The following is a 26,793-nucleotide window of genomic DNA, read 5'->3' on the forward strand; positions in this document are numbered from 1 at the left end:
GCTCTCTATAAGGACACATCTGCAGGTTTTTCCCTCCGCTCTCTATACAAACACATCTGCAGGTTCTTCCCTCCGCTCTCTATAAGGAGACACATCTGCAGGTTTTTCCCTCCGCTCTCTATATAGACACATCTGCAGGTTTTTCTCACTATCTGACATGAAATCAGAATAACCTTTGCTGTTTTTTGCCAATTAGGAGCCAAAATTATTTCTATTTGCCAAATGCCAGAATAATGAGAGAGAGAGAAGGTTTTCAGGCATTTTTCTTCCTTTCTGCACAGTGACGTTTCCTCCATGTCATTAGTATTTGGTGGCATTGCCCTTACACTGTGTGACTTCGGCGAAACGTTTTGGATCCTTTCACAAGCTTCTCACAATAGTTGGTGGCAAAATGAGTCCATTCCTCCTGACAGATCTGGTGGAGCTGTGCCATGTTTATAGGTCACTGCTCGCCCTGGACTTTTTATCTTTGCCCATACATTTTGAGATCAGGGCTTTGTGATGGCCACTCCAAAACTTTGTTATCCTTAAGCCACTTTGTAACCAGTTTGGCAGTAGCTTCAGGTCATTGTCCATTTGGAAGATGTCTGATTTGTCTGATGTCTTGAGATGTTCTTCAGTATTGCCACATAATCATCTTACCTCATGATGCCATCTATTTTGTGAAGTCACCAGTCCCTCCTGCAGCAAAACAACCCCCCAACATGATGCTACCGCCCTCGTGTGTAACAGTTGGGATGGTGTTCTTAGGCTTCAAAGCTTCTCCCTTTTTCCTCCAAACGTAGCGATGGTCATTATGGCCAAACAGTTCAATTTTAGTGTCGTCAGACCACAGGACACATCTCCAGAAATTAAGGTCTTTGTTCCTGTGTGCATTGACAAACATTAATCTGGCTTTTTCTGTTTCTTTTGGAGTAATGGCTTCTTCCTGGCAGAGAGGTTTTTCACCCCATGTTGATACAGGACTTGTTTCGCTGTGGATAATGACACAATCTTACCAGCTTCCGCCAGCATCTTCACAAGGTCTTCTGCTTTTGTTCTTGGCTTGATCTGCACATCTCTGACCAAAGCACGTTGCTCTCTGGCACACAGAACCCAGCTCCTTCCTCAGCGGTGTGATGGCCGGACATTCCCATCTTGTTTGTATTTGCATGTTTGTTTGTTCAGGTATCTGGAAACTGCACCCAAGGATGAACCAGACTTGTACAAGGCCACAATTCCCTTCCTGAGATCTTGGCTGATTTCGTTTTACTTTCCCATGAAGCTACACAAAGAAGCCGTGTGTTTCAGGTGAGCATTACAATACATGCACAGGTGTGTCTCTAATTAACTCAGATGTTGCCAAGATACCAATCAGAAGATTTCAAAGACCTGACATCATCATGTGGGCGGTCCCATTATGTTTAAAGCCACAGTACTCTTAGTGTATGGAAACTTTTGACTTTGCAGAAAGTAATAAAAAATGCCTGAAAACATTCTCTCTCTCATTATTCTGGCATTTGCCAAATAGAAATCATTTTGGTTCCTTATTGACCTAAAATGGGAAAAGTTTATTCTGATTTCATGTCAGATAGTGAGAAAAACCTGCAGATGTGTCTTTATAGAGAGCAGAGGAAAACTTCTGGTTTCAACTATACATTCTTGTACTGTACATGGGGTGGTATTATAGTAATTTTATTCTTGTACATAGGGGGCAGTATTATAGTAGTTACATTCTTGTACATAGGAGCAGTATTATAGTAGTTATATTCTTGTACATAGGGGGCAGTATTATAGTAGTTATATTCTTGTATATAGGGGGCAGTATTATAGTAGTTATATTCTTGTACATAGGGGGCAGTATTATAGTAGTTATATTCTTGTACATAGGGGGCAATATTATAGTAGTTAAATTCTTGTACATAGGGGCAGTATTATAGTAGTTATATTCTTGTACATAGGGCCAGTATTATAATACTTATATTCTTGTACATAGGGGGCAGTATTATAGTAGTTATATTCTTGTACATAGGGGCAGTATTATAGTAGTTATATTCTTGTACATAGGGCCAGTATTATAATACTTATATTCTGGTACATAGGGAGCAGTATTATAGTAGTTATATTCTTGTACATAGGGGGCAGTATTATAGTAGTTATATTCCTGTATATAGGGGGCAGTATTATAGTAGTTATATTCTTGTACATAGAGGCAGTATTATAGTAGTTATATTCTTGTACATAGAAGCAGTATTATAGTAGTTATATTCCTGTATATAGGGGGCAGTATTATAGTAGTTATATTCTTGTACATAGGGGCAGTATTATAGTAGTTATATTCTCGTACATAGGGGCAGTATTATAGTAGTTATATTCTTTTACATATGAGCAGTATTATAGTAGTTATACTCTTGTACATAGGGAGCAGTATTATAGTAGTTATATTCTTGTACATAGGGGCAGTATTATAGTAGTTATATTCTTGTACATAGGGGCAGTATTATAGTAGTTATACTCTTGTACATATGAGTCAGTATTATAGTAGTTATATTCTTGTACATAGGGGGCAGTATTATAGTAGTTGTATTCTTGTACATAGGGGGCAGTATTATAGCAGTTATATTCTTGTACATAGGGGGCAGTATTATAGTAGTTATATTCTTGTACATAGGGGGCAGTATTATAGTAGTTATATTCTTGTACATAGGGGGCAGTATTACAGTAGTTATATTCTTGTACATAGGGGGCAGTATTATAGTAGTTATATTCTTGTACATAGGGGGCAGTATTACAGTAGTTATATTCTTGTAAATGGGGGCAATATTATAGTAGTTACATTCTTGTACATAGGGGCAGTATTATAGTAGTTATATTCTTGTACATAAGGGCAGTATTATAGTAGTTATATTCTTGTACATAGGAGCAGTATTATAGTAGTTATATTCTTGTACATAGGGGGCATTATTATAGTAGTTATATTCTTGTACATAGGGCGCAGTATTATAGTAGTTATATTCTTGTACATAGGGGCAGTATTATAGTAGTTATATTCTTGTACATAGGGCCAGTATTATAATACTTATATTCTTGTACATAGGGGCAGTATTATAGTAGTTATATTCTTGTACATAGGGGCAGTATTATAGTAGTTATTTTCTTGTACATAGGGGCAGTATTATAGTAGTTATATTCTTGTACATAGGGGCAGTATTATAGTAGTTATATTCTTGTACTTAGGGGCAGTATTATAGTAGTTATATTCCTGTACATAGGGGGCAATATTATAGTAGTTACATTCTTGTACATAGGGGCAGTATTATAGTAGTTATAGTCTTGTATATAGGGGGCAGTATTATAGTAGTTATATTCGTGTACATAGAAGCGGTATTATAGTAGTTATATTCTTGTACAAAGGGAGCAGTATTATAGTAGTTATATTCTTGTACATAGGGGGCAGTATTATAGTAGTTATATTCTTGTACATAGGGGGCAGTATTATAGTAGTTATATTCTTGTACATAGGGGGCAGTATTATAGTAGTTATATTCTTGTACATAGGGGCAATATTATAGTACTTATATTCTTGTACATAGGGGCAGTATTATAGTAGTTATATTCTTGTACATAGGGGCAGTATTATAATAGTTGTATTCTTGTACATAGGGGGCAGTATTATAGTAGTTGTATTCTTGTATATAGGGGCAGTATTATAATAGTTATATTCTTGTACTTAGGGGGCAGTATTATAGTAGTTGTATTCTTGTATATAGGGGCAGTATTATAGTAGTTATATTCTTGTACATAGGGAGCAGTATTATAATAGTTATATTCTTGTACATAGGAGCAGTATTATAGTAGTTGTATTCTTGTACATAGGGGCAGTATTATAGTAGTTATATTCTTGTACTTAGGGGGCAGTATTATAGTAGTTGTATTCTTGTACATAGGGGCAGTTTTATAGTAGTTATATTCTTGTACTTAGGGGGCAGTATTATAGTAGTCATATTCTTGTACATAGGGGCAGTATTATAGTAGGTATATTCTTGTACATAGGGGCAGTATTATAGTAGTTATATTCTTGTACATAGGGGCAGTATTATAGTAGTTATATTCTTGTACATAGGGGCAGTATTATAGTAGTTATATTCTTGTACATAGGGGCAGTATTATAGTAGTTATATTCTTGTACATAGGAGCAGTATTATAGTAGTTGTATTCTTGTACATAGGGGGCAGTATTATAGTAGTTTTATTCTTGTACATAGAGGCAGTATTATAGTAGTTATATTCTTGTACATAGGGGGCAGTATTATAGTAGTTATATTCTTGTACATAGGGGGCAGTATTATAGTAGTTGTATTCTTGTACATAGGGGGCAGTATTATAGTAGTTGTATTCTTGTACATAGGGGGCAGTATTATAGTAGTTATATTCTTGTACATAGGGGGCAGTATTATAGTAGCTATATTCTTGTACATAGGGGGCAGTATTATAGTAGCTATATTCTTGTACATAGGGGGCAGTATTATAGTAGTTATATTCTTGTACATAGGGGGCAGTATTATAGTAGTTGTATTCTTGTACATAGGGGCAGTATTATAGTAGTTATATTCTTGTACATAGGGGCAGTACTATAGTAGTTATATTCTTGTACATAGGAGCAGTATTATAGTTGAGATAAAATGTCACAGAAGAGAACAATGAGATTTTCTTTTTCACGTTTTTGTTTATTTTTTTATTCTATCGAGGGCACAAAAAAGTAGTAAAGAAACCTCCAATTTGCTGTTTTTTAAGTTTTTTATTTTTCATACATGGAAGGTTAAACACGTTCCTCTGCCACATCAGCGGGGTATTGCAGAATATGATCCTCCTGTAGACATTAGGCATAGACATTACCGGCGCTGAGATCTACCGTATGTTGGTAGCCCTTATAGACGGCAATCACAGCCTATGTTTGTGCATTATACCGTTATATTGCTGTTACCGTCTTTCCTTCTATATTATTGAGAATTCCGATCTTCCTAGTCCATCAATAGAATACCAGATCTGCAGTGAATACTGACACCATTGGCTGTGCCATTTGTTTATATTGCTATCCACATGCATTTGGGCTTCGTACCATTAGTTGGGGATTACAGATGGATAAATAAACCTTATTTTTTTAATTCTACGGTGAATGAGCCCTCATTATTGCATGTTAGGACCCAGGCCTGGTCAACTTCACGTGATCTGGTTGATAACATGGACCCTCCACTTGGTCCTCCGGAGCAGCGCTCATTGCTATGTACAAAAAAACCCATGAATTTTAATACAATACAAAAAAAATGTTTTTGGTTGATATAAATAATTTGGGAGAGTCTTAGTGAGAAAGGGAGTCCAGAGAGGTTCTGGTTAGTCCGTTTGAGGGGGGGAGAGGGTGGTCTTGGCTTGGACCACCCTCATAGATCTTGCGATTGAGCAAAGTCCGGATTGTCGTAGCAATGCGTCTCGAGGGATGGGATGTCCACAGGCAACAGATCTTTCGACTTTTCTTCTTCGTCGTGGGAGCATTTTTTACAACAGCAGCCGCACATCTTGTAGAGAAGCTTATCCCAGGGACGCAAGGAGTGTAACCAGATCGGAAGGAAGTCCCAGTTCCTCAAGAAAGAAGGAAGACATTTGGGGAACCTCTTCTGAAGGACGTTGATGATGATGACGGCAATGAACATAATGAGGAGGGGACCACCCACGGCGGCCAAGACGATCCATCCAGCAATGGAGAGGCCAAATATCGCCAAGGGCAGGATAAGGAAGCTGACGAGCAGGTACAAGACGGCAAACCAACGGTACTTGGCAGTGATGTCTCCAAACTTTTTGGCCACGTGGATTGGAATACGTAGATAAGGAATAACGTACCAGAGCATAATACCAGTGAGGTTGAAGAACAAGTGGATGAATGCCACCTGGAAAGAAGAAGAAGACAATTAGACATGTTTTCATCCAACTCTAGAGCTTCTTCTACTGTGAGCAGCTCCTTACGTCATCCAGGAACATCTTGGCAGCTGCCCCAAAATTTAGTACCTTGTCGTGAAGGGTCATTCGGGGACATGTAAAGTATTACTGTATCTACGTCCTTACTTGGTTCTAAAGTCCCCCTGAAATCTACGGGGCTAGGAGTTCTCGTGTCAGACTTTGGACTCCTAGAATAGTAAAATGGGCCAAAAGCAAAAAAAGTTAACCAATGACTATGAGTATTCTAGAAATTCATGGGAAGACTGTAAACTGGGGGATGGTGAAGACCAAAATGAGCTCCAATTGTGGTACCAGAATCTCCACCCAAAACAGAAGGATAGTAACGAGATTAGTCAAATGGATCAACAAAACAAAAATATTCTTAAAAGTCACTGGCGTCCTATGAAGGAGGTTAATATGAAGATGGTGAAGACCAAAATAAGCTCCAATTCTGGTGCTAGGATCTCCTCCCAAGACAGAACGATGGTAAGAATAGTCAAAGTGGTCAAAAATATCCTTAAAAGTCACCCTAGTAATGAACTACATGGGTATCCTATGAAGGAGTTTAACATGGGTGCCAAAAGCGAAAAAAAGTCACCCAACAACTTAAGGCGGTGTTACACGCTACGATTTATCTGACGATATGTTGGCGGGGTCACGGTTTCCGTGACGCACATCCGGCATCGTTAGCGACGTCGTTGCGTGTGACACCTACGTGCAACTCCGAACGATCACAAATAGGTTGAAAATCGTTGACACGTCGTTCATTTTCAAAATATTGTTCGGCGTTTATATCGCAGCAGACATATTGGTACGTTTGACACCCTGCAAACGACGAACAACATCCACACGACCGCCTTGGTCAAACAATATATCGCTGAATGGTTTTGCGTCGCTTTGTGAGATCTTTACGTGTGACCGCTTATAAACGACTTATGAGCGATCTCGCCAAATCGTAACTATGATCTGGGCACGTCACATCGCTACTGAGATCGTCAGATAAATCGTAGCATGTAACGCCGCCTTTAGAGTATTCTAGAGATTCATGGAAAGGCCATAAAGTGGGGAATGGTGAAGACCAAAATGAGCTCCAGTTATGGTGCCGTGATCTCCACCCAAGACAGAAGGATGGTAACGAGAATGGTCAAATGAATAAAAATTATTCTAACGTCACCCTAGTAACTAACTATATGGGTATCCTATTAAGGAGGCTTACGTCAGGATGGTGAAGAACAAAATGAAATCCAGTTATGGTGCCAGGATCTCCACCCTAGATAGAAGGATGGTAACGAGAATAGTCAAATGGGTCAAAGACCAAAAATATCCATACAATTCCCTCTAGTAATTAACTACACGGGTATCCTATGAAGGAGATTAACGTGAGGATGGTGAAGACCAAAATGAGCTCCAATTATGGTGCCAGGATCTCCACCTTAGACAGAAGAAAGGTAATTAGAACAGTCAAATGGGTCAAAAGTATCCTTAAGGTACCCTTGTAACTTACTACACAGGTATCCTATGAAAGAGGTTATCATGAGAATTGTGAAGACCAAAATGAGCTCCAGTTATGGTGCCAGGATCTCCACCCAAGACACAAGGATGATAACGAGAATAGTAAAATGGGTCAAAGACCAAAAATATCCATAACATTCACTCTAGTAATTAACTACACGGGTATCCTATGAAGGAGATTAACGTGAGGATGGTGAAGACCAAAATGAGCTCCAGTTATGGTGCCAGGATCTCCACCCAAGACAAAAGGATGGTAATGAGAACAGTCAAATGGGTCAAATATATCCTTAAAAGTCATCCTAGTAACTAAGTATATGGGTATCCTATAAAGGAGGTTAACGTGAGGATGGTGAAGACCAAACAGGTCAAAAATATCCTTAAGTCACCCTCGTAACTATCTACATTGGTATCCTATCAAGGTTAACGTGAGGATGGTGAAGACCAAACAGGTAAAAATATCCTTAAGTCACCCTCGTAACTAAGTACATTGGTATCCTATCAAGGAGGTTAACGTGAGGATGGTGAAGAGCAAAATGAGCTCCAATTATGGTGCCAGGATCTCCACCAAAGAAAGAAGGATGGTAACAAGAATAGTCAAATGGGTAAAAAATATCCTTAAACGTCACCCTAGTAATGAACTACACGGGTATCCTATGAAGGGGGTTAACGTCAGGATGATGAAGAACAAAATGAGGTCCAATTATGGTGCCAGGATCTCCACCCAAGACAGAAGGATGGTAACAAGAATAGTCAAATGGGTAAACTATATCCTTAAATTCACCCTAATAACTAACTATACGAGAATCCTATGAAGGAGGTAAATATGAGGATGGTGAAGACCAAAATGGGTTCCACTGGTGAAGACCAAAATGAGGTCCAATTATGATGCCAGGATCTCCACCCAAGAAAGAAGGATGGTAACGAGAATAGCCAAATGGGTCAAAAATATCCTTTAGTAACTAACTATACGGGTATTGTATGAAGGAGGTGAAGACCAAAATGGGTTTGTATCACAGTCCTGGTTCTTCAGACGGGTCTGGTGGTTTTGTTGACCCCTTGGGTCACTTTATTATCTTTAGTAATCAGGGTTTATCACCAATGGGCACAATTAAAAGTAATTGTGTCAAAAGAACAGACCCTGACCCTGCTTGGACCCCTGGTAGAACGAGTTTGTATGGCTTGAGTATTTCCTCTCGAAATGTCTATGTTTAATACCCTGGAGATGGTTGTCACATTCGTAGTATACTTTAGTGTCTTGCGCCCCCCACACCTTCAGGACATTCAGGGTACAACAAGTATTTCCGAGTCATTATACCTGAACTGATTCACTCAGGGACTCTGCCGGACTGGCCAATGCCGCTAACACCGCTGTGGTGGTGGTTCCGATATTAGATCCGAGAAATAAGGGGTACGCTCTTTTCATACTAATGACGCCCACACCTGGAAAAAAAAAACACAATTACTGTGCAGCTGTCATAATGGGAGTACTAAAAAGCATTGATTGAGATTAGCAACAAGGATTTGAGGTTTTTTTCTGCAAATAGCGCCCCTCTTGTACATAGGTTGTGCCCGGTACTGCAGCTCAGACTCATTAAAGAAAATGAGGCTGAGTTGCAATTCCAAGCACAACCTGTGGACGAAGAATGGCGCTGTGTCCGGAAAATACTAGACAATCCCAATATACATGGGCTAAAATATAGTGTCTGTTATATGTATTTATATTTATGTTCTATGTCACTTACCCATTAATGGCACAATGGCCGCGGTAAAGACCGAGCTGCTCTGGACCACAAATGTCATCACTGCCCCAACAATAATCGCCAAATATCCGGTGAGCCAACTGAACGGGAAGGGGAAGTCTGGAGGAAAAGGGAGAAAAATATTAATTAAAAAATATATATATATATCTACAGCTGGTATAACCCGGGCATCTCCTGTATATAATTATATATGTACAGCTGGTATAACCTGGGCATCTCCTGTATATAATTATATATGTACAGCCGGTATAACCGGGCATCTCCTGTATATAATTATATATGTACAGCCGGTATAACCTGGGCATCTCCTGTATATAATTATATATGTACAGCCGGTATAACCTGTGCATCTCCTGTATATAATTATATATGTACAGCTGGTATAACCTGGGCATCTCCTGTATATAATTATATATGTACAGCTGGTATAACCCGGGCATCTCCTGTATATAATTATATATGTACAGCCAGTATAACCCCGGCATCTCCTGTATATAATTATATATGTACAGCCGGTATAACCTGGGCATCTCCTGTATATAATTATATATGTACAGCCGGTATAACCCGGGCATCTCCTGTATATAATTATATATGTACAGCTGGTATAACCCGGGCATCTCCTGTATATAATTATATATGTACAGCCGGTATAACCCGGGCATCTCCTGTATATAATTATATATGTACAGCCGGTATAACCTGGGCATCTCCTGTATATAATTATATATGTACAGCCGGTATAACCTGGGCATCTCCTGTATATAATTATATATGTACAGCCGGTATAACCCGGGCATCTCCTGTATATAATTATATATGTACAGCCGGTATAACCCGGGCATCTCCTGTATATAATTATATATGTACAGCCGGTATAACCCGGGCATCTCCTGTATATAATTATATATGTACAGCCGGTATAACCCGGGCATCTCCTGTATATAATTATATATGTACAGCCGGTATAACCCGGGCATCTCCTGTATATAATTATATATGTACAGCCGGTATAACTTGGGCATCTCCTGTATATAATTATATATGTACAGCCGGTATAACCCGGGCATCTCCTGTATATAATTATATATGTACAGCCGGTATAACCCGGGCATCTCCTGTATATAATTATATATGTACAGCCGGTATAACCCGGGCATCTCCTGTATATAATAATATATGTACAGCCGGTATAACCTGGGCATCTCCTGTATATAATTATATATGTACAGCCGGTATAACCCGGGCATCTCCTGTATATAATTATATATGTACAGCCGGTATAACCCGGGCATCTCCTGTATATAATTATATATGTACAGCCGGTATAACCCGGGCATCTCCTGTATATAATTATATATGTACAGCCGGTATAACCCGGGCATCTCCTGTATATAATTATATATGTACAGCCGGTATAACCCGGGCATCTCCTGTATATAATTATATATGTACAGCCGGTATAACCCGGGCATCTCCTGTATATAATTATATATGTACAGCCGGTATAACCTGGGCATCTCCTGTATATAATTATATATGTACAGCCGGTATAACCCGGGCATCTCCTGTATATAATTATATATGTACAGCCGGTATAACCTGGGCATGTCCTGTATATAATTATATATGTACAGCTGGTATAACCTGGGCATCTCCTGTATATAATTATATATGTACAGCCGGTATAACCTGGGCATGTCCTGTATATAATTATATATGTACAGCTGGTATAACCTGGGCATCTCCTGTATATAATTATATATGTACAGCTGGTATAACCTGGGCATCTCCTGTATATAATTATATATGTACAGCTGGTATAACCTGGGCATCTCCTGTATATAATTATATATGTACAGCCGGTATAACCTGGGCATCTCCTGTATATAATTATATATGTACAGCCGGTATAACCTGGGCATTTTCTGTATATAATTATATATGTACAGCCGGTATAACATGGGCATCTCCTGTATATAGTTATATATGTACAGCCGGTATAACCTGGGCATCTCCTGTATATAATTATATATGTACAGCCGGTATAACCTGGGCATTTTCTGTATATAATTATATATGTACAGCCGGTATAACCCGGGCATCTCCTGTATATAATTATATATGTACAGCTGGTATAACCTGGGCATCTCCTGTATATAATTATATATGTACAGCCGGTATAACCCGGGCATCTCCTGTATATAATTATATATGTACAGCCGGTATAACCTGGGCATCTCCTGTATATAATTATATATGTACAGCCGGTATAACCTGGGCATCTCCTGTATATAATTATATATGTACAGCCGGTATAACCCGGGCATCTCCTGTATATAATTATATATGTACAGCCGGTATAACCTGGGCATGTCCTGTATATAATTATATATGTACAGCTGGTATAACCTGGGCATCTCCTGTATATAATTATATATGTACAGCCGGTATAACCTGGGCATCTCCTGTATATAATTATATATGTACAGCTGGTATAACCTGGGCATCTCCTGTATATAATTATATATGTACAGCCGGTATAACCTGGGCATCTCCTGTATATAATTATATATGTACAGCCGGTATAACCTGGATATTTCCTGTATATAATTATATATGTACAGCTGGTATAACCTGGATATCTCCTGTATATAATTATATATGTACAGCTGGTATAACCCGGGCATCTCATGTATATAATTATATATGTACAACCGGTATAACCTGGGTATCTCCTGTATATAATTATATATGTACAGCTGGTATAACCCGGGCATCTCCTGTATATAATTATATATGTACAGCCGGTATAACTCGGGCCTCTCCTGTATATAATTATATATGTGTACAGCCGGTATAACCTGGATATCTACTGTATATAATTATATATGTACAGCTGGTATAACCTGGGCATCTCCTGTATATAATTATATATGTACAGCCGGTATAACATGGGCATCTCCTGTATATAGTTATATATGTACAGCCGGTATAACCTGGGCATCTCCTGTATATAATTATATATGTACAGCCGGTATAACCTGGGCATTTTCTGTATATAATTATATATGTACAGCCGGTATAACCCGGGCATCTCCTGTATATAATTATATATGTACAGCTGGTATAACCTGGGCATCTCCTGTATATAATTATATATGTACAGCCGGTATAACCCGGGCATCTCCTGTATATAATTATATATGTACAGCCGGTATAACCTGGGCATCTCCTGTATATAATTATATATGTACAGCCGGTATAACCTGGGCATCTCCTGTATATAATTATATATGTACAGCCGGTATAACCCGGGCATCTCCTGTATATAATTATATATGTACAGCCGGTATAACCTGGGCATGTCCTGTATATAATTATATATGTACAGCTGGTATAACCTGGGCATCTCCTGTATATAATTATATATGTACAGCCGGTATAACCTGGGCATCTCCTGTATATAATTATATATGTACAGCTGGTATAACCTGGGCATCTCCTGTATATAATTATATATGTACAGCCGGTATAACCTGGGCATCTCCTGTATATAATTATATATGTACAGCCGGTATAACCTGGATATTTCCTGTATATAATTATATATGTACAGCTGGTATAACCTGGATATCTCCTGTATATAATTATATATGTACAGCTGGTATAACCCGGGCATCTCATGTATATAATTATATATGTACAACCGGTATAACCTGGGTATCTCCTGTATATAATTATATATGTACAGCTGGTATAACCCGGGCATCTCCTGTATATAATTATATATGTACAGCCGGTATAACTCGGGCCTCTCCTGTATATAATTATATATGTGTACAGCCGGTATAACCTGGATATCTACTGTATATAATTATATATGTACAGCTGGTATAACCTGGGCATCTCCTGTATATAATTATATATGTACAGCCGGTATAACCCGGGCATCTCCTGTATATAATTATATATGTACAGCCGGTATAACCCGGGCATCTCCTGTATATAATTATATATGTACAGCCGGTATAACCTGGGCATCCCCTGTATATAATTATATATGTACAGCCGGTATAACCTGGGCATCCCCTGTATATAATTATATATGTACAGCCGGTATAACCTGGGCATCTCCTGTATATAATTATATATGTACAGCTGGTATAACCTGGGCATCTCCTGTATATAATTATATATGTACAGCCGGTATAACCTGGGCATCTCCTGTATATAATTATATATGTTCAGCTGGTATAACCTGGACATCTCCTGTATATAATTATATATGTACAGCCGGTATAACCTGGGGATCTCCTGTATATAATTATATATGTACAGCCGGTATAACCTGGGCATCTCCTGTATATAATTATATATGTACAGCTGGTATAACCTGGGCATCTCCTGTATATAATTATATATGTACAGCCGGTATAACCTGGGCATCTCCTGTATATAATTATATATGTACAGCTGGTATAACCCAGGCATCTCCTGTATATAATTATATATGTACAGCCGGTATAACCCAGGCATCCCCTGTATATAATTATATATGTACAGCCGGTATAACCTGGGCATCTCCTGTATATAATTCTATATGTACAGCCGGTATAACCCAGGCATCCCCTGTATATAATTATATATGTACAGCCGGTATAACCCAGGCATCCCCTGTATATAATTATATATGTACAGCCGGTATAACCCAGGCATCCCCTGTATATAATTCTATATGTACAGCCGGTATAACCCGGGCATCTCCTGTATATAATTATATATGTACAGCCGGTATAACCCGGGCATCTCCTGTATATAATTATATATGTACAGCCGGTATAACCCGGGCATCTCCTGTATATAATTATATATGTACAGCCGGTATAACCTGGGCATCCCCTGTATATAATTATATATGTACAGCCGGTATAACCTGGGCATCCCCTGTATATAATTATATATGTACAGCCGGTATAACCTGGGCATCTCCTGTATATAATTATATATGTACAGCTGGTATAACCCAGGCATCTCCTGTATATAATTATATATGTACAGCCGGTATAACCCAGGCATCTCCTGTATATAATTATATATGTACAGCCGGTATAACCCGGGCATCTCCTGTATATAATTATATATGTACAGCCGGTATAACCCAGGCATCCCCTGTATATAATTATATATGTACAGCCGGTATAACCTGGGCATCTCCTGTATATAATTATATATGTACAGCCGGTATAACCCAGGCATCCCCTGTATATAATTATATATGTACAGCCGGTATAAATGATATATTCTCTATTCACTTATTTATACTATGTAATTCTCACTTTCTACCAGCAGATGGCACTGTTTGCACGCACATATATTTATGGTGGTTTTTGGCATCTTGGTAAAGAAAGAATATTGTGACTTTCTGGGAATTTTAGGTGGACGATGCTGAAGTTTTTGATGGAATCGGTGGAATTTAGTAGATAGGAGCCTATATCTTTTAAGCCTAAAGACACGATGCTTTTTGGTTCTGTGGTCCCCCTTGGGACTTACCAGCATTGATGATCTTCTTGATGACATGAGCGATCTGACCCTTCAGGACGGAGTTGAGAAGTTTGACAATGAGAATGAGACATGTGCAGAGGACCAGCAGAGAGGCGGTCAGGAGGATGAAGCCCACCGCTATGTCCGAGAGGTTGGCGTAGGCAAAAATATGGTAACCTAATAAAGAAGAGCATATAATCATTATTTCTATTCACTGACAGCAAGCAGAGACCTTGAAAATGTCGCTCAACTCAAAAGTTGCAGAACTTATCGTTATGAAATGATTGGAGCTTCATTGACATAAAAATGGACGACCCCTTTAATTCTTTCCATAAGAATTCCTTACTTACATCGCTCCACATTCTCCTTAATGGTGACGTTATTTTGTATGAATGTTCCATTAGGATTGGTAATACAGGTGACAGCGCTGCAATTAGTCAGATTGGTAATTGGGATGTATTCTGTGAACTGCAAAAAAAAAATCAATACTATAATAATGTTTACAAATAATGTCTATTTCTAAGAGTTGAGACTAATGCTCCCTTTAAATTTCCCAAAAAGTTACATTTTTAGGACTTGCAATATCACTTTTCACCACATATTTTCCATAGACACTAATGAAACAGCGCCTCCTCTATTATAATGTTATGACTTGTAGTACCACTTTTGACCACATATGTCCCATAGAGATTAATGAAACAGCGCCCCCTTATTATAATGTTATGACTTGTAGTACCACTTTTCACCACATATGTCCCATAAAGACTAATGAAACAGCGCCTCCCCTGTTATAATGTTATGACTTGTAGTACCACTTTTCACCACATATGTCCCTTCAACACTGATGGAACAGCGCCCCCTAGTATAATATTGACATGTAGTACCACGTTTCACCACATATGTCCCATAAAGACTAATGAAACAGCGCCTCCCCTGTTATAATGTTATGACTTGTAGTACCACTTTTCACCACATATGTCCCATAAAGACTAATGAAACAGCGCCTCCCCTGTTATAATGTTATGACTTGTAGTACCACTTTTCACCACATATGTCCCTTCAACACTGATGGAACAGCGCCCCCTATTATAATATTGACATGTAGTACCACGTTTCACCACATATGTCCCATAAAGACTAATGAAACAGCGCCTCCCCTGTTATAATGTTATGACTTGTAGTACCACTTTTCACCACATATGTCCCATAAAGACTAATGAAACAGCGCCTCCCCTGTTATAATGTTATGACTTGTAGTACCACTTTTCACCACATATGTCCCTTCAACACTGATGGAACAGCGCCCCCTATTATAATATTGACATGTAGTACCACGTTTCACCACATATGTCCCATAAAGACTAATGGAACAGTGCCTCCCCTATTATAATGTTATGACTTGTAGTACCACTTTTCACCACATATTTCCCATAGAAACTAATGGAACAGCGCCTCCCCTTTTATAATGTTATGACTTGTAGTACCACTTTTCACCACATATGTCCCTTTTAAAACTGGTGGAACAGCGCCCCCTATTATAATGTTGACATGTAGTACCACTTTTCACCACATATGTCCCATAGAGACTAATGAAACAGCGCCTCCCCATTATAGTGTTATGACTTGTAGTACCACTTTTCACCACATATTTCCTCTAGACGATAATAAAACAGCGCCCCCCTATTATAATATGATTTGTAGTACCACTTTTCACCACATATGTCCCGTAAACACTGATGGAACAGCACCTCCAGTCATAATGTGTGACTTGCAGTACCACATAGACACCAATGGAAGAGCGCCTCCAATTATTTCACATTTTACTATTGTTTCGGCAGTGGGTGGCTGCCTATTTAACCATCACGATGCCCACACTTACAGTTGTCTCGTTGGTGACACACCACCTCTTGATCAGGCTCATGTTTGCATAGTCTGGGTTGCCAACAGCGTTTCCGGCAATAACTTCGCTGTCCAACTGGAAGACATGAATGAGAACTAAAAAGGCTGAAAAACATGGAGTCTAAAGCATGAGCAGCTCCATGGGGTTGTTGGTGTCCCGTAAAGCCAATCGTCCAAGGGTCTTACCTTGATGATGAGATCAGTAAACGGCCGGGTGATGACTTTAAGAATATCGGGTGCGTTTCCTCCCGCATGGATGTTAAAACTCTTGATAATGGCATCGGAGACATAGTAGAGGTATCCCGTTCCCAGCTCGATCGGTAAAAGAACGATGACCGTCAACCAGTTGAACATACCGTGCACGGCAGAACCTCCAAACGCCCTAGAATCCAATTATATCCATTATATTGAAGATCTGGGCAGTCGGCACAACTCTTGAGCTCCTTGGAGCTTGAAGGAACTCATATATGGTTCTAAAATAACTTCTAGATAAATCCTGTCAACAATCTTTTCGAAAGTAGACCAAGTTATAGGACTCTACCTTCTAAACTCATTGCGGTCTCCAGATTGAGCCAAAGACACCAAGGTGCTGGTCACTGATGTTCCCACGTTGACCCCCATGATGATGGGAATGGAAGCTTTGACGTTCAGAACTGAGAAAGAACAGGATAAAGTGTTCTTCACGAGCAAACCCAACTCAATCCGTCTCCGAAATGCTAGACTTACAAGGTCTTCACCATCCCGCACAACTCAACCCATCACTGTAATGCTAGACTTAGAAGGTCTTCACGGACAAACCCAACTCAACCCATCAATGAAATGCTAGACTTAGAAGCTCTTCACCATCGTGACCAACTCAACCCATCACTGAAATACTAAACTTAGAAAGTCTTCAGTATCCCACCCAACTCAATCCATCACTGTAATGCTAGACCTAGAAGGTCTTCACCATCCCACCCTCCTGATATCTCCTCATGTCCACCCAACAAGTCCTTACTTCCAGAAGAAACCATGCTGACGATGATGGAAGACGAGGTGCTTGAGCTCTGCACCAGGACCGTCACCAGAACACCAATGACCAGGCCGGCGATGGGATTGGCAAGGATATCGTTATCACTGAAGATGTCTCCGGTGAGTTTACCTAAGTAATGAAACATATTATGAGACCCCTAATACCCTCGGAGGATGAGAAAACATCTCAGTGGAGTAGATGAGTCACTTACTTCCAACAAGCTGAAAGGCCGAGCTAAGAACATCCAAGGAGCAGATGAACAAGTAGAGGAACCCAATGAGAAGACAACCCTTCACGATTCCCATCACCACACGTTTTACTCTTTGCTTGTTGTTCAACTCTAAAGAATGATCAGATGTTACCTGCGGTGCCTAGGGACAAACTAGGAAATACTTTTGAAAAGCAACCACGAAAACAACCCACCTTTCCAGGAAGGACCTGTAGATTGAAGTTCTGGTAGAGCCCAAGGATCAATTTCATCAAGTACTTCTTCACGTAACGCCAAATCCATGGAGAGCGTGTAGTTGGGGTCTATAGAACAACAGTTACAGTAAGTATTATGGACGCTGAACGTTATCTTGGCAATTGTGGTCTACGAGGGTCTTTGGCCTTGACCCTTTGGCACCAGATCTGACCCTTGTAGCAATCAGATTTTCCACTAATTTTTATCTGATTTTTTTTTGGGGGGGGAATACTACAGTCATGGTATTACGGCATTTGCTAGTGGATATCAAAGAAGTCCCCATACATAAGGGATGGTCGGCCAACATAAGAACGTTTCAACCTTCATTCTAGTGGCTTATGGTTGATGGAACCAGTGGAACCCTTCAAATCTTGGCTACGTTATCCTATATCTATATATCGAAGACCATGCCACAGCTGTGTAGTACTCTCCCTGGCATTCGAAGCATAAGTCTAGTAATGGACAGGACGATATCAGCGATTATGACTAATATGACCTAGGCCACCCATCCATATCAGGGTCCTAGGCCACCTCCATGTCCCTTTTATTCTTATGTCTTACCAATGGGAAGATCATCCAGTGGGACCTTAACGGGGGTGTCATCCATGCTTTTCTTCATGTCGGGTAGAGACACCTGTGGGTTATTGCTGGTGAATGGCATGGTGGTAGCTTTGCTCTCGGACACTTGCCAAGTCCGGTGTTACTCTGAAGATGAAGGGAAGACGTCTCGTCACAATGGAGTCCTGTCCTGGACCATGTACACTTTACGGGCTATTCATCTAAGTAGATCACACGTTGGCCATCTTGAGACACAACTCAATCTCAATAATGATGGAGCGAGCCATGATTATTTTCCACCTTAAAGGGATTAAAAAGATCTTAGAATCCCTTAGGTGACAAGATCATGGAATTCCCACTGTGCCCCATGGCTCCATATCTGCCCACTGATGCACCCCCTATCTGAAGAATGTTACTTTTAACTCTTCCTTTGAGGATTTGCACCAACCTTGGGGCCTCCGAGTCTGTCTCAGTCCATCTCTTCTGATTTAGAGCCATGATAGATTGTTGCAAAAGGACAACTGTGCAGGACCTCAATGCCGGCTAGTGTGGATAACGTAGGACGCGTCATGCACCCAAGCTTCAGAAGGAGGACAAAGATGGCCGAAAGAGGAGGCGCCAGTACCGGAGAACAGAGACACCCATCCGACCAGTCTGCACCGCACCACCCCTGAGGTGAGTATTATGAAGTGATTTTTACGTTCTACATAGCAGCCTGGGCTCTTATATACAGCATGTTAGAATGCTGTATACAAGAGCCCACTGGTGGTGGCCGCAGCTTATAGGCCCCAAATCTGGTGACAGGTTCCCTTTAATCCTTCTGCCTCCTAGAGACCTTACTGGTTATTCAATTCATTTTGGAGCTAGCCTGGAGCAGAGAGGACGTGCTGTTGCTGTCTACTGTGGTTTGTTGATTGTGGTCTGTTTTTGGTTCTACCTTGTTACCCCTACCCGTACACCTTTGGTTTCCCTTGTATAGTTTTAGGTGTGCATTAGTTTTTGTTTACCCCTGTCCGTTGTTCGTTGGTGGTAGGGTTTTTGGGATCTCCAGCCCGGTCAGTACACATGGTGGTAGGGACTTTGTCATCAGGGCCAGGTTAGGGGCCCGGACCTCCCTACCTTCTAGGGTACCTCTGGTTGTGAGGGTGAGTTTAGGGACCCTAGCATTAGGGTCTGTTTAGGTTACCCTGAGTCCCCTGAGCATCCTTCACACTCCTCCTTCACACATTTTCATAGATGGATGCTGTCAGATAGCACTTGCAATTTACAGTTTGATCAAATTTGCAGCCGTTGAAATTCTAACTTTTTTTGTTTACAGTTTGTTTCCTTGGAGACCGACCACTGATGTTGTCTAGCTTGTAACCACTGTCCGCGATAATGAGATAACCGTTTGCTACAGATCTAACAAGCTCAATAGAAAAGACGGTGTAACCACTGTGCATGTTCTGCTAACAGTGGTGGTCGGTCTCCAAGACAACGAGCTGTAAACAAACAAAAAAAGTGTTTATTTCTCAAAAACGACTGAAAATTTTAAGTAGAAGCAAATTGCAAAAGTGTTTGTATTTATCAGCTCTATCCAAAAATGGCCATTTCTAAAAATGGGAATAACCCTTTAAATTTTCTTTTTTTTGGTGGGCAGCCATGTTTCCTTAAAGGGCTTGTCCACCTAATGTATCTTCTGAGCTTGAGCCCTGGATTAAAGGGAATCCAGTATTTGGTACAAGGTCAGCCAGTTTTTCAAAAGCCAATGAGGACAAACCATTGCCTCCAGGTGGTGAGCGGAGCTCCCCTTTAATCCTGCCCGTCCTCGGAGCCGACGCACACGTGAACCTTTGTTATCTCGCAGGTTTTTACAGCAATCATAACTCCGCAAATTGTTTTCTGTCTTCTTCTAAACTGTGTACCTTTTTCGTGTACATTGTTTCTGTACATTATGGCTACCACTTGTACAAAGTGCAGGGGAAGGATATTCTTAGAAGATTGTAATTATTTATGGCCGATCCTCCTATTCTCTGTGAATATTATACTTATACATGGCAAAAGGTGTCCTCTGCTCCATGGTATAATGACCCGACGAGGAGGGGGAGGGGAGAGCACAGAAGGATTATGCTGCTGCAGCACAGAGTATTTCAGAAGAGGAGAGCGCTGATCTTATAAGAGGTCACAAAGATACATAGAGGAAAGTGCAGGTCGCAGCAGCACAGAGTATTTCGGGAGGGGAGAGCACTGATTTTAAAGGAGGTCACAGAGATACATAGAGGAAGCAGCAGGTCCCAGCAGCACAGAGTATTTCAGGAGAGGAGAGCACTGAACTTATAGGAGGTCACAAAGATACATAGAGGAAAGTGCAGGTCCCAGCAGCACAGAGTATTTCAGGAGAGGAGAGCACTGATCTCATAGGAGGTCACAGAGATACATAGAGGAAAGTGCAGGTCGCAGCAGGACAGAGTATTTCAGGAGAGGAGAGCACTGAACTTATAGGAGGTCACAAAGATACATAGAGGAAAGTGCAGGTCCCAGCAGCACAGAGTATTTCAGGAGAGGAGAGTGCTGATCTCATAGGAGGTCACAGAGATACATAGAGGAAGCAGCAGGTCCCAGCAGCACAGAGTATTTCAGGAGAGGAGAGCACTGATCTTATAAAAGGACACAGAGATACATAGAGGAAGGAGCAGGTCCCAGCAACACAGAGTATTTCAGGAGAGGAGAGCGCTGATCTTATAGGAGGACACAGAGATACATAGAGGAGGAGCAGGTTCCAGGAGCACAAAGTATTTCAGGAGAGGAGAGCACTGATCTTATAGAAGGTCACAGAGATACAGAGGAAGGAGCAGGTCCCAGCAGCACAGAGTATTTCAGGAGAGGAGAGCACTGATCTTATAGGAGGACACAGAGATACATAGAGGAAGGAGCAGGTCCCAGCAGCACAGAGTATTTCAGGAGAGGAGAGCGCTGATCTTATAGGAGGTCACAGAGATACATAGAGGAGGAGCAGGTCCCAGCAGCACAGAGTATTTCAGAAAGGGAGCGTGCTGACCTGGGTTAGCCATATTAATTATTAATATCATGGTTATAAAGCGTGTCACTTCCTAATAATATTTGCACCAAAACTCATCACCATTTCCCAGATCTCTTCTTGCTGTCAGTGAATGGAAATATGTTCATTTAAGGGCTGAAAACCCTCACCTAATTCAGTGTTACTCACACAGCTGAGGGTTTGTTACACTGTATTAGTGCAGATAATCTTCTACGAACTACTCAAAGTGAGAGTGAATGATTCTCTTTTCCTAGACTCCGGGATGATAGCGGTAAGAACATGGACTGACACATTGTAACAAGACGCAACTGTGAGAAAGTCGGACTTTACACTGTATATTGAGATTAGACTGGATAATCAGAGGACCGAGGGGTTATCTGGGTTAGTTACGTAGAGCCAATATCTAGTATGATTTATGTACTATCTCTGCTTGCTGTAGTATATCTGTGAGCTAAAACCACCACAATCCCCATCTATTGATAAGGTCCGAGCCTTGTAACCCATGGATTGTGGGCCTGAGCCCCAACTGGGGTGGATGAATTATTTCCTAAAATCATCGTTAGCACAAATGTATCCCCAGTGCTGAGAGTTTGCTACAATGTATCTGTACAGGAAAACCTCGGCTATGTGAAATATTAGGAATTTGCACCAAAAAAAAAATAAAAAAAGGATCTTTTTTATTATTTTTTTATAATATATTTTTAAAAAAATAAAAATATATTATAAAAAAATAATAATAAAAAAGATCCTAGTCACTGACAGCAAGCAGAGCTACGGAAAATGATGCTTTTTTTGAAGATACAGGGTTGTAGCTGAGGACCCCCTAATTCAAAGTAAGATGTAACTAAACATTTTTGATAGGTTAGTCTTGGGGGTCCGGGCTCATAACACCCCATAAACCAAGGGACACAGGTGCCCAGTTGTTACCCTAGTTCTCCAACCTCAGATTTCTGCCACAAAAATCGGATTTTACCTCCAGGCACGGAAGCCTGAAAATCATTTATCAATATAAAACCTTTCCATAAATCAAGATTGGATTCCCAAAGGAATCCCTGTAGCGCCATTGTTATCATTGGACTCCTAATGGAAACCATCAGCATGAAGGCTTGTTACCTCATTCTTGCCAACAATGTTTGTCTAGGCCAAAAATTGGGCCCAAATATTCTAAAATAGCTTATTTGTCCATTTTATGGAAGAGATAAGTCACCGCCAGACACCACATTTCCAGAAAACTAGGAAAATTCAACCTGCTAAGCTTTGTGGCCCATGAAGACATAAATATATATATATATATATATATATATATATATATATATATATATATATATATATATATATATCATCATGTAAAAAGTTCTAAAAACTTTTCAAACTTTTTATGAATCTTTGCAAGTTTATATACAATGTTTAAAAAGTTTCAAAAACTTTGAAACTATACTGAAAACATCATTTCAAAGTTTTGAAAACTTTCTTAACTATTTTTTAGATGTTAGAATGTTTATAAAACATGATTTAACAAACTTTTAAAAACTTTGTGAAGACAAGCAGCCGCCAGACACCTCATATATTGCAGAGAAAATACAACCTGGCAATTTAATCACATAATAAGCTGTGTGGCCCATGAAGACATAAATATAAATAAAAAAAAAAAGAATTAAATAAAAAAAAAATATATATATATAGATATAGATATATATAATATATATATTTTTTTTATTTAATTATTTTTTTTATTTATATTTATGTCTTCATGATGTAAAAAGTTCTAAAATCTTTTCAAACTTTTTATAGATCTCAGCAAGGTTATATAAAATGTTGTTCAAAAAGTTTCAAAAACTTTGCAACTATACTGAAAACATGATTTAAAAGTTTTAAAAACTTTCTTAACTTCTTTTAGATGATAGAATGTTGATAAAACCTGATTTTAAAAAGTTTAAAAAACTTTGTGAAGACAAAGCAGCCGCCAGACACCTCATATATTCCAGAGAAACCAGAGCATTAGGAAAATACAACCTGGCAATTTAATCGCATAATAAGCTGTGTGGCCCATGAAGACATAAATATAAATAAAAAAAAAAAGAATTACCGGTAAATAGAAAAAAAAGTTAAAAACAATATATATATATATATATATATATATATAAAAATATAAATATATATTTATGTGACATATATATATATATATATCATAAATATATATTTATATATATATATATATATATAAAAATATAAATACATATATATTTATATTATATATAATGCAGCTATACTGAAAACATCATTTAAAAGTTTTAAAAGCTTTCTTAAATTCTTTTAGAATATAGAATGTTTATAAAACCTGATTTAAAAAAGTTTTAAAAACTTTGTGAAGACAAGCAGCTGCCAGATACCTCATATATTCCAGAGAAACCAGAGCATTAGGACAATGCAACCTGATAATGTGGCCCATGAAGACATCATTATAGATATATATGTATATATATATATATATATATATATATATATATATATATATATATATATAACATCATGTAAAAAGTTAGATCTTAGCAAGGTTATATAAAATTTTGTTAAAAAGTTTCAAAAACTTTGCAACTATGTTGTAAACATCATTTACAAGTTTTAAAAACTTGAACTTTTTTTTAGATGTCAGACTATGTTTATAAAACACGCTTTAAAAATGTTTTCAAAACTTTCTTAACTTTTTGTAAATGTTAAAATATTTATAAAACATGACTTAAAAAAGTTTTAAAAGCTTGCTTAACTTTTTAGATGTTAGACTATGTTTATAAAACATGAGTTAAAAAGTTTTTAAAACTTTCTTAACTTTTTTTAGATGTCAGAATGTTTATAAAATACAGATTCAAAAAAGTTTTAAAAACTTTAAATTTTTTATGTTTATAAATCATGCTTTAAAAAAGTTTTTAAAACTTTCAGATCTTTTCTTAGATGTTAGACTATGTTTAGAAATCATGATTTAAAAAGTTTTTAAAACTTTTTAAAGTTTTTTTAGACGTCAGAATGTTTATAAAATCCAAATGAAAAAAAGTTTTAAAAACTTTAACTTTTTTATATGTTTATAAATCATGCTTTAAAAAAAGTTTTTAAAACTTTCAGATGTTTTCTTAGATGTTAGGCTGTGTTTCCAAAACACGATTTAAAAAAAGTTTTCAAAACTTGCTGAACTTTTTCTAGATCTTCGAGGCCCGGAGAGGCCGGCACTTACCAGTGAGAGCAGGATCTTCAGCTGGGCCAGATGCACGGAGTGAAGATTGCGGCCCATCTATATACCTGAAGGAGTGAGGTCAAAGTTTTCTGCATTATCAGCACGTTGTCGTTTTTTTTTTCTTTTTCTATCGCTCCGGTTATTATTAATGTTTACTGAGTTAATCTATTGGGACCCAGTGTTTTTGCATCTCTTGTCCTTACCTGCTGCTCAGATAACTTGTGCTGTTTACTACGCTGTGGATGTCCTACGTGGGGTCATCAATATCATTGGCGTATGATCCATATTTTATTATTATACTAGCTGTACTACCCGGCTTTGCCCGGGTTAATAACTGTTGTTAACAAAATAGAATGTATTAACATTCCCGGGATAGTAACTGTCTCTCTGTTTCTTTCCCATTCTCTGTCTGTCTCCCCCTCTGTATATATCTCTCTGTCTCTCTCTCTTTGTCTGTCTCTTTCCCTGTCTGTCTCTGTCTCTTTCTCCGTCTGTCTTAATCTCTTTCCCTGTCTGTCTATCTATCTCTTTCCCTGTCTATCTATCTCTGTCACTTTCCCTGTCTGTCTCTTTCCCTGTCTGTCTCTTTCCCTCTCTTTCCCTGTCTGTCTCTTTCCCTCTCTTTCCCTGTCTGTCTCTTTCCCTCTTTCCCTCTGTCTCTTTTCCTGTGTCTGTCTCTTTGTCTGTCTCTTTACCTGTCTTTGTCTGTCTCTTTCCCTCTCTTTCCCTCTGTCTGTTTCCCTGTGTCTGTCTATGTCTCTATGTCTGTGTCTGTGTCTTAACCTGTCTCTCTTTCCCTCGCTTTCCCTATCTGTCTCTTTCCCTGTCAGTCTGTCTCTTTGTCTGTGTCTGTCTCTTTGTGTCTGTCTCTTACCCTGTCTATGTCTGTTTCGTACCCTGTCTGTGTCTGCCTCTTTCCCTGTCTGTGTCTGCCTCTGCCTCTTTCCCTGTCTGTGTCTGTCTCTTTCCCTGGCTGCATTGTGACACGCCAACATTCCATATAAGGGCGTGGCTGCGCATTCTTCTGAAGTTCTGGCTGCACTGTGGCTCCCAGCTCCATTCGCTTTAATGGAGGCAGGTTTTTTGGCGAATAACTGTAAAGCGCGGGGTTAAAATTTCCTCTCAAAACATAGCCTATGATGCTCTCGGGGTCCAGACGTGTGAGTGTGCAAAATTTTGTGGCTGTAGCTGCGACGGTGCGGATGCCAATCCCGGACATAGACACACACACACACACACACACACACACACACACACATTCAGCTTTATATATTAGATTTTGGTATTTTGTCCCATTGTCCTCTTTTGACCCATGAATAGAATTGCAGAACTGCAGTATAGACTGACCCACAACAATGCCACGTCAATACGTGGACAGTAATGGGCATTTGTGGTATGATTCAAGGGGGCTACTAAAAGACCCCGCACATTCTAGGAGGTTTACATTGAAGGGCCGCAAGGAAATCTGAAGATCCATAAATCCCCCCTTATTAATATGCATCATTGCTTTATTATGAGACTTGCTGAGGGCAGAAGACACAGATACGGCGTGTGCGCCGCGCGGCTTTCTTAAGTACTAAGCCCATTAAGGAATATGCTCTCCCCGGGAGACGCTTATGCATTTTTTACAGAGTTAATGTTTCCTTTAAAATATTCTTAGCAGATCTGCACAGTTTTCTCGGAGGCAAAAACTAACTTTTGTCAAATGAGACTAGAAGACCAGCATGGCCGGGGCACGAGATGCCGGATTGGCGGATTTTCTGGACTATCGGATGGATATAAAACTGGTCCAGAGGGAGGAACCTACAGGAGA

General features: G+C 39.2%; 1 protein-coding gene across 2 annotated transcripts; it reads right to left on the bottom strand.

Moving 5' to 3' along the window:
* Positions 1–4,701: 4,701 nt before the first annotated feature.
* On the bottom strand, positions 4,702–25,046 carry SLC34A3 (solute carrier family 34 member 3). 2 transcript variants are annotated; one of them, XM_075324483.1, is made up of 13 exons: positions 24,981–25,046; positions 18,721–18,864; positions 18,120–18,227; positions 17,908–18,036; positions 17,682–17,825; positions 17,226–17,337; positions 16,871–17,066; positions 16,665–16,760; positions 15,136–15,253; positions 14,795–14,962; positions 9,224–9,340; positions 8,797–8,921; positions 4,702–5,920 (listed from the first exon to the last, which is right to left on the bottom strand). In XM_075324483.1, exons 2-13 carry the CDS (start codon positions 18,818–18,820, stop codon positions 5,417–5,419), a joined length of 1,917 nt encoding a protein of 638 aa, XP_075180598.1. In that variant the 5' UTR covers positions 18,821–18,864; positions 24,981–25,046; the 3' UTR covers positions 4,702–5,416. The 2 variants fall into 2 exon arrangements, with proteins under 2 accessions (XP_075180598.1, XP_075180599.1); XM_075324484.1 differs by lacking the exon at positions 24,981–25,046 and having other exon boundaries at positions 18,721–19,017.
* Positions 25,047–26,793: the final 1,747 nt, after the last annotated feature.

Source organism: Anomaloglossus baeobatrachus, chromosome 9, assembly GCF_048569485.1.
Source record: "Anomaloglossus baeobatrachus isolate aAnoBae1 chromosome 9, aAnoBae1.hap1, whole genome shotgun sequence".
NCBI lineage: Eukaryota > Metazoa > Chordata > Amphibia > Anura > Aromobatidae > Anomaloglossus > Anomaloglossus baeobatrachus.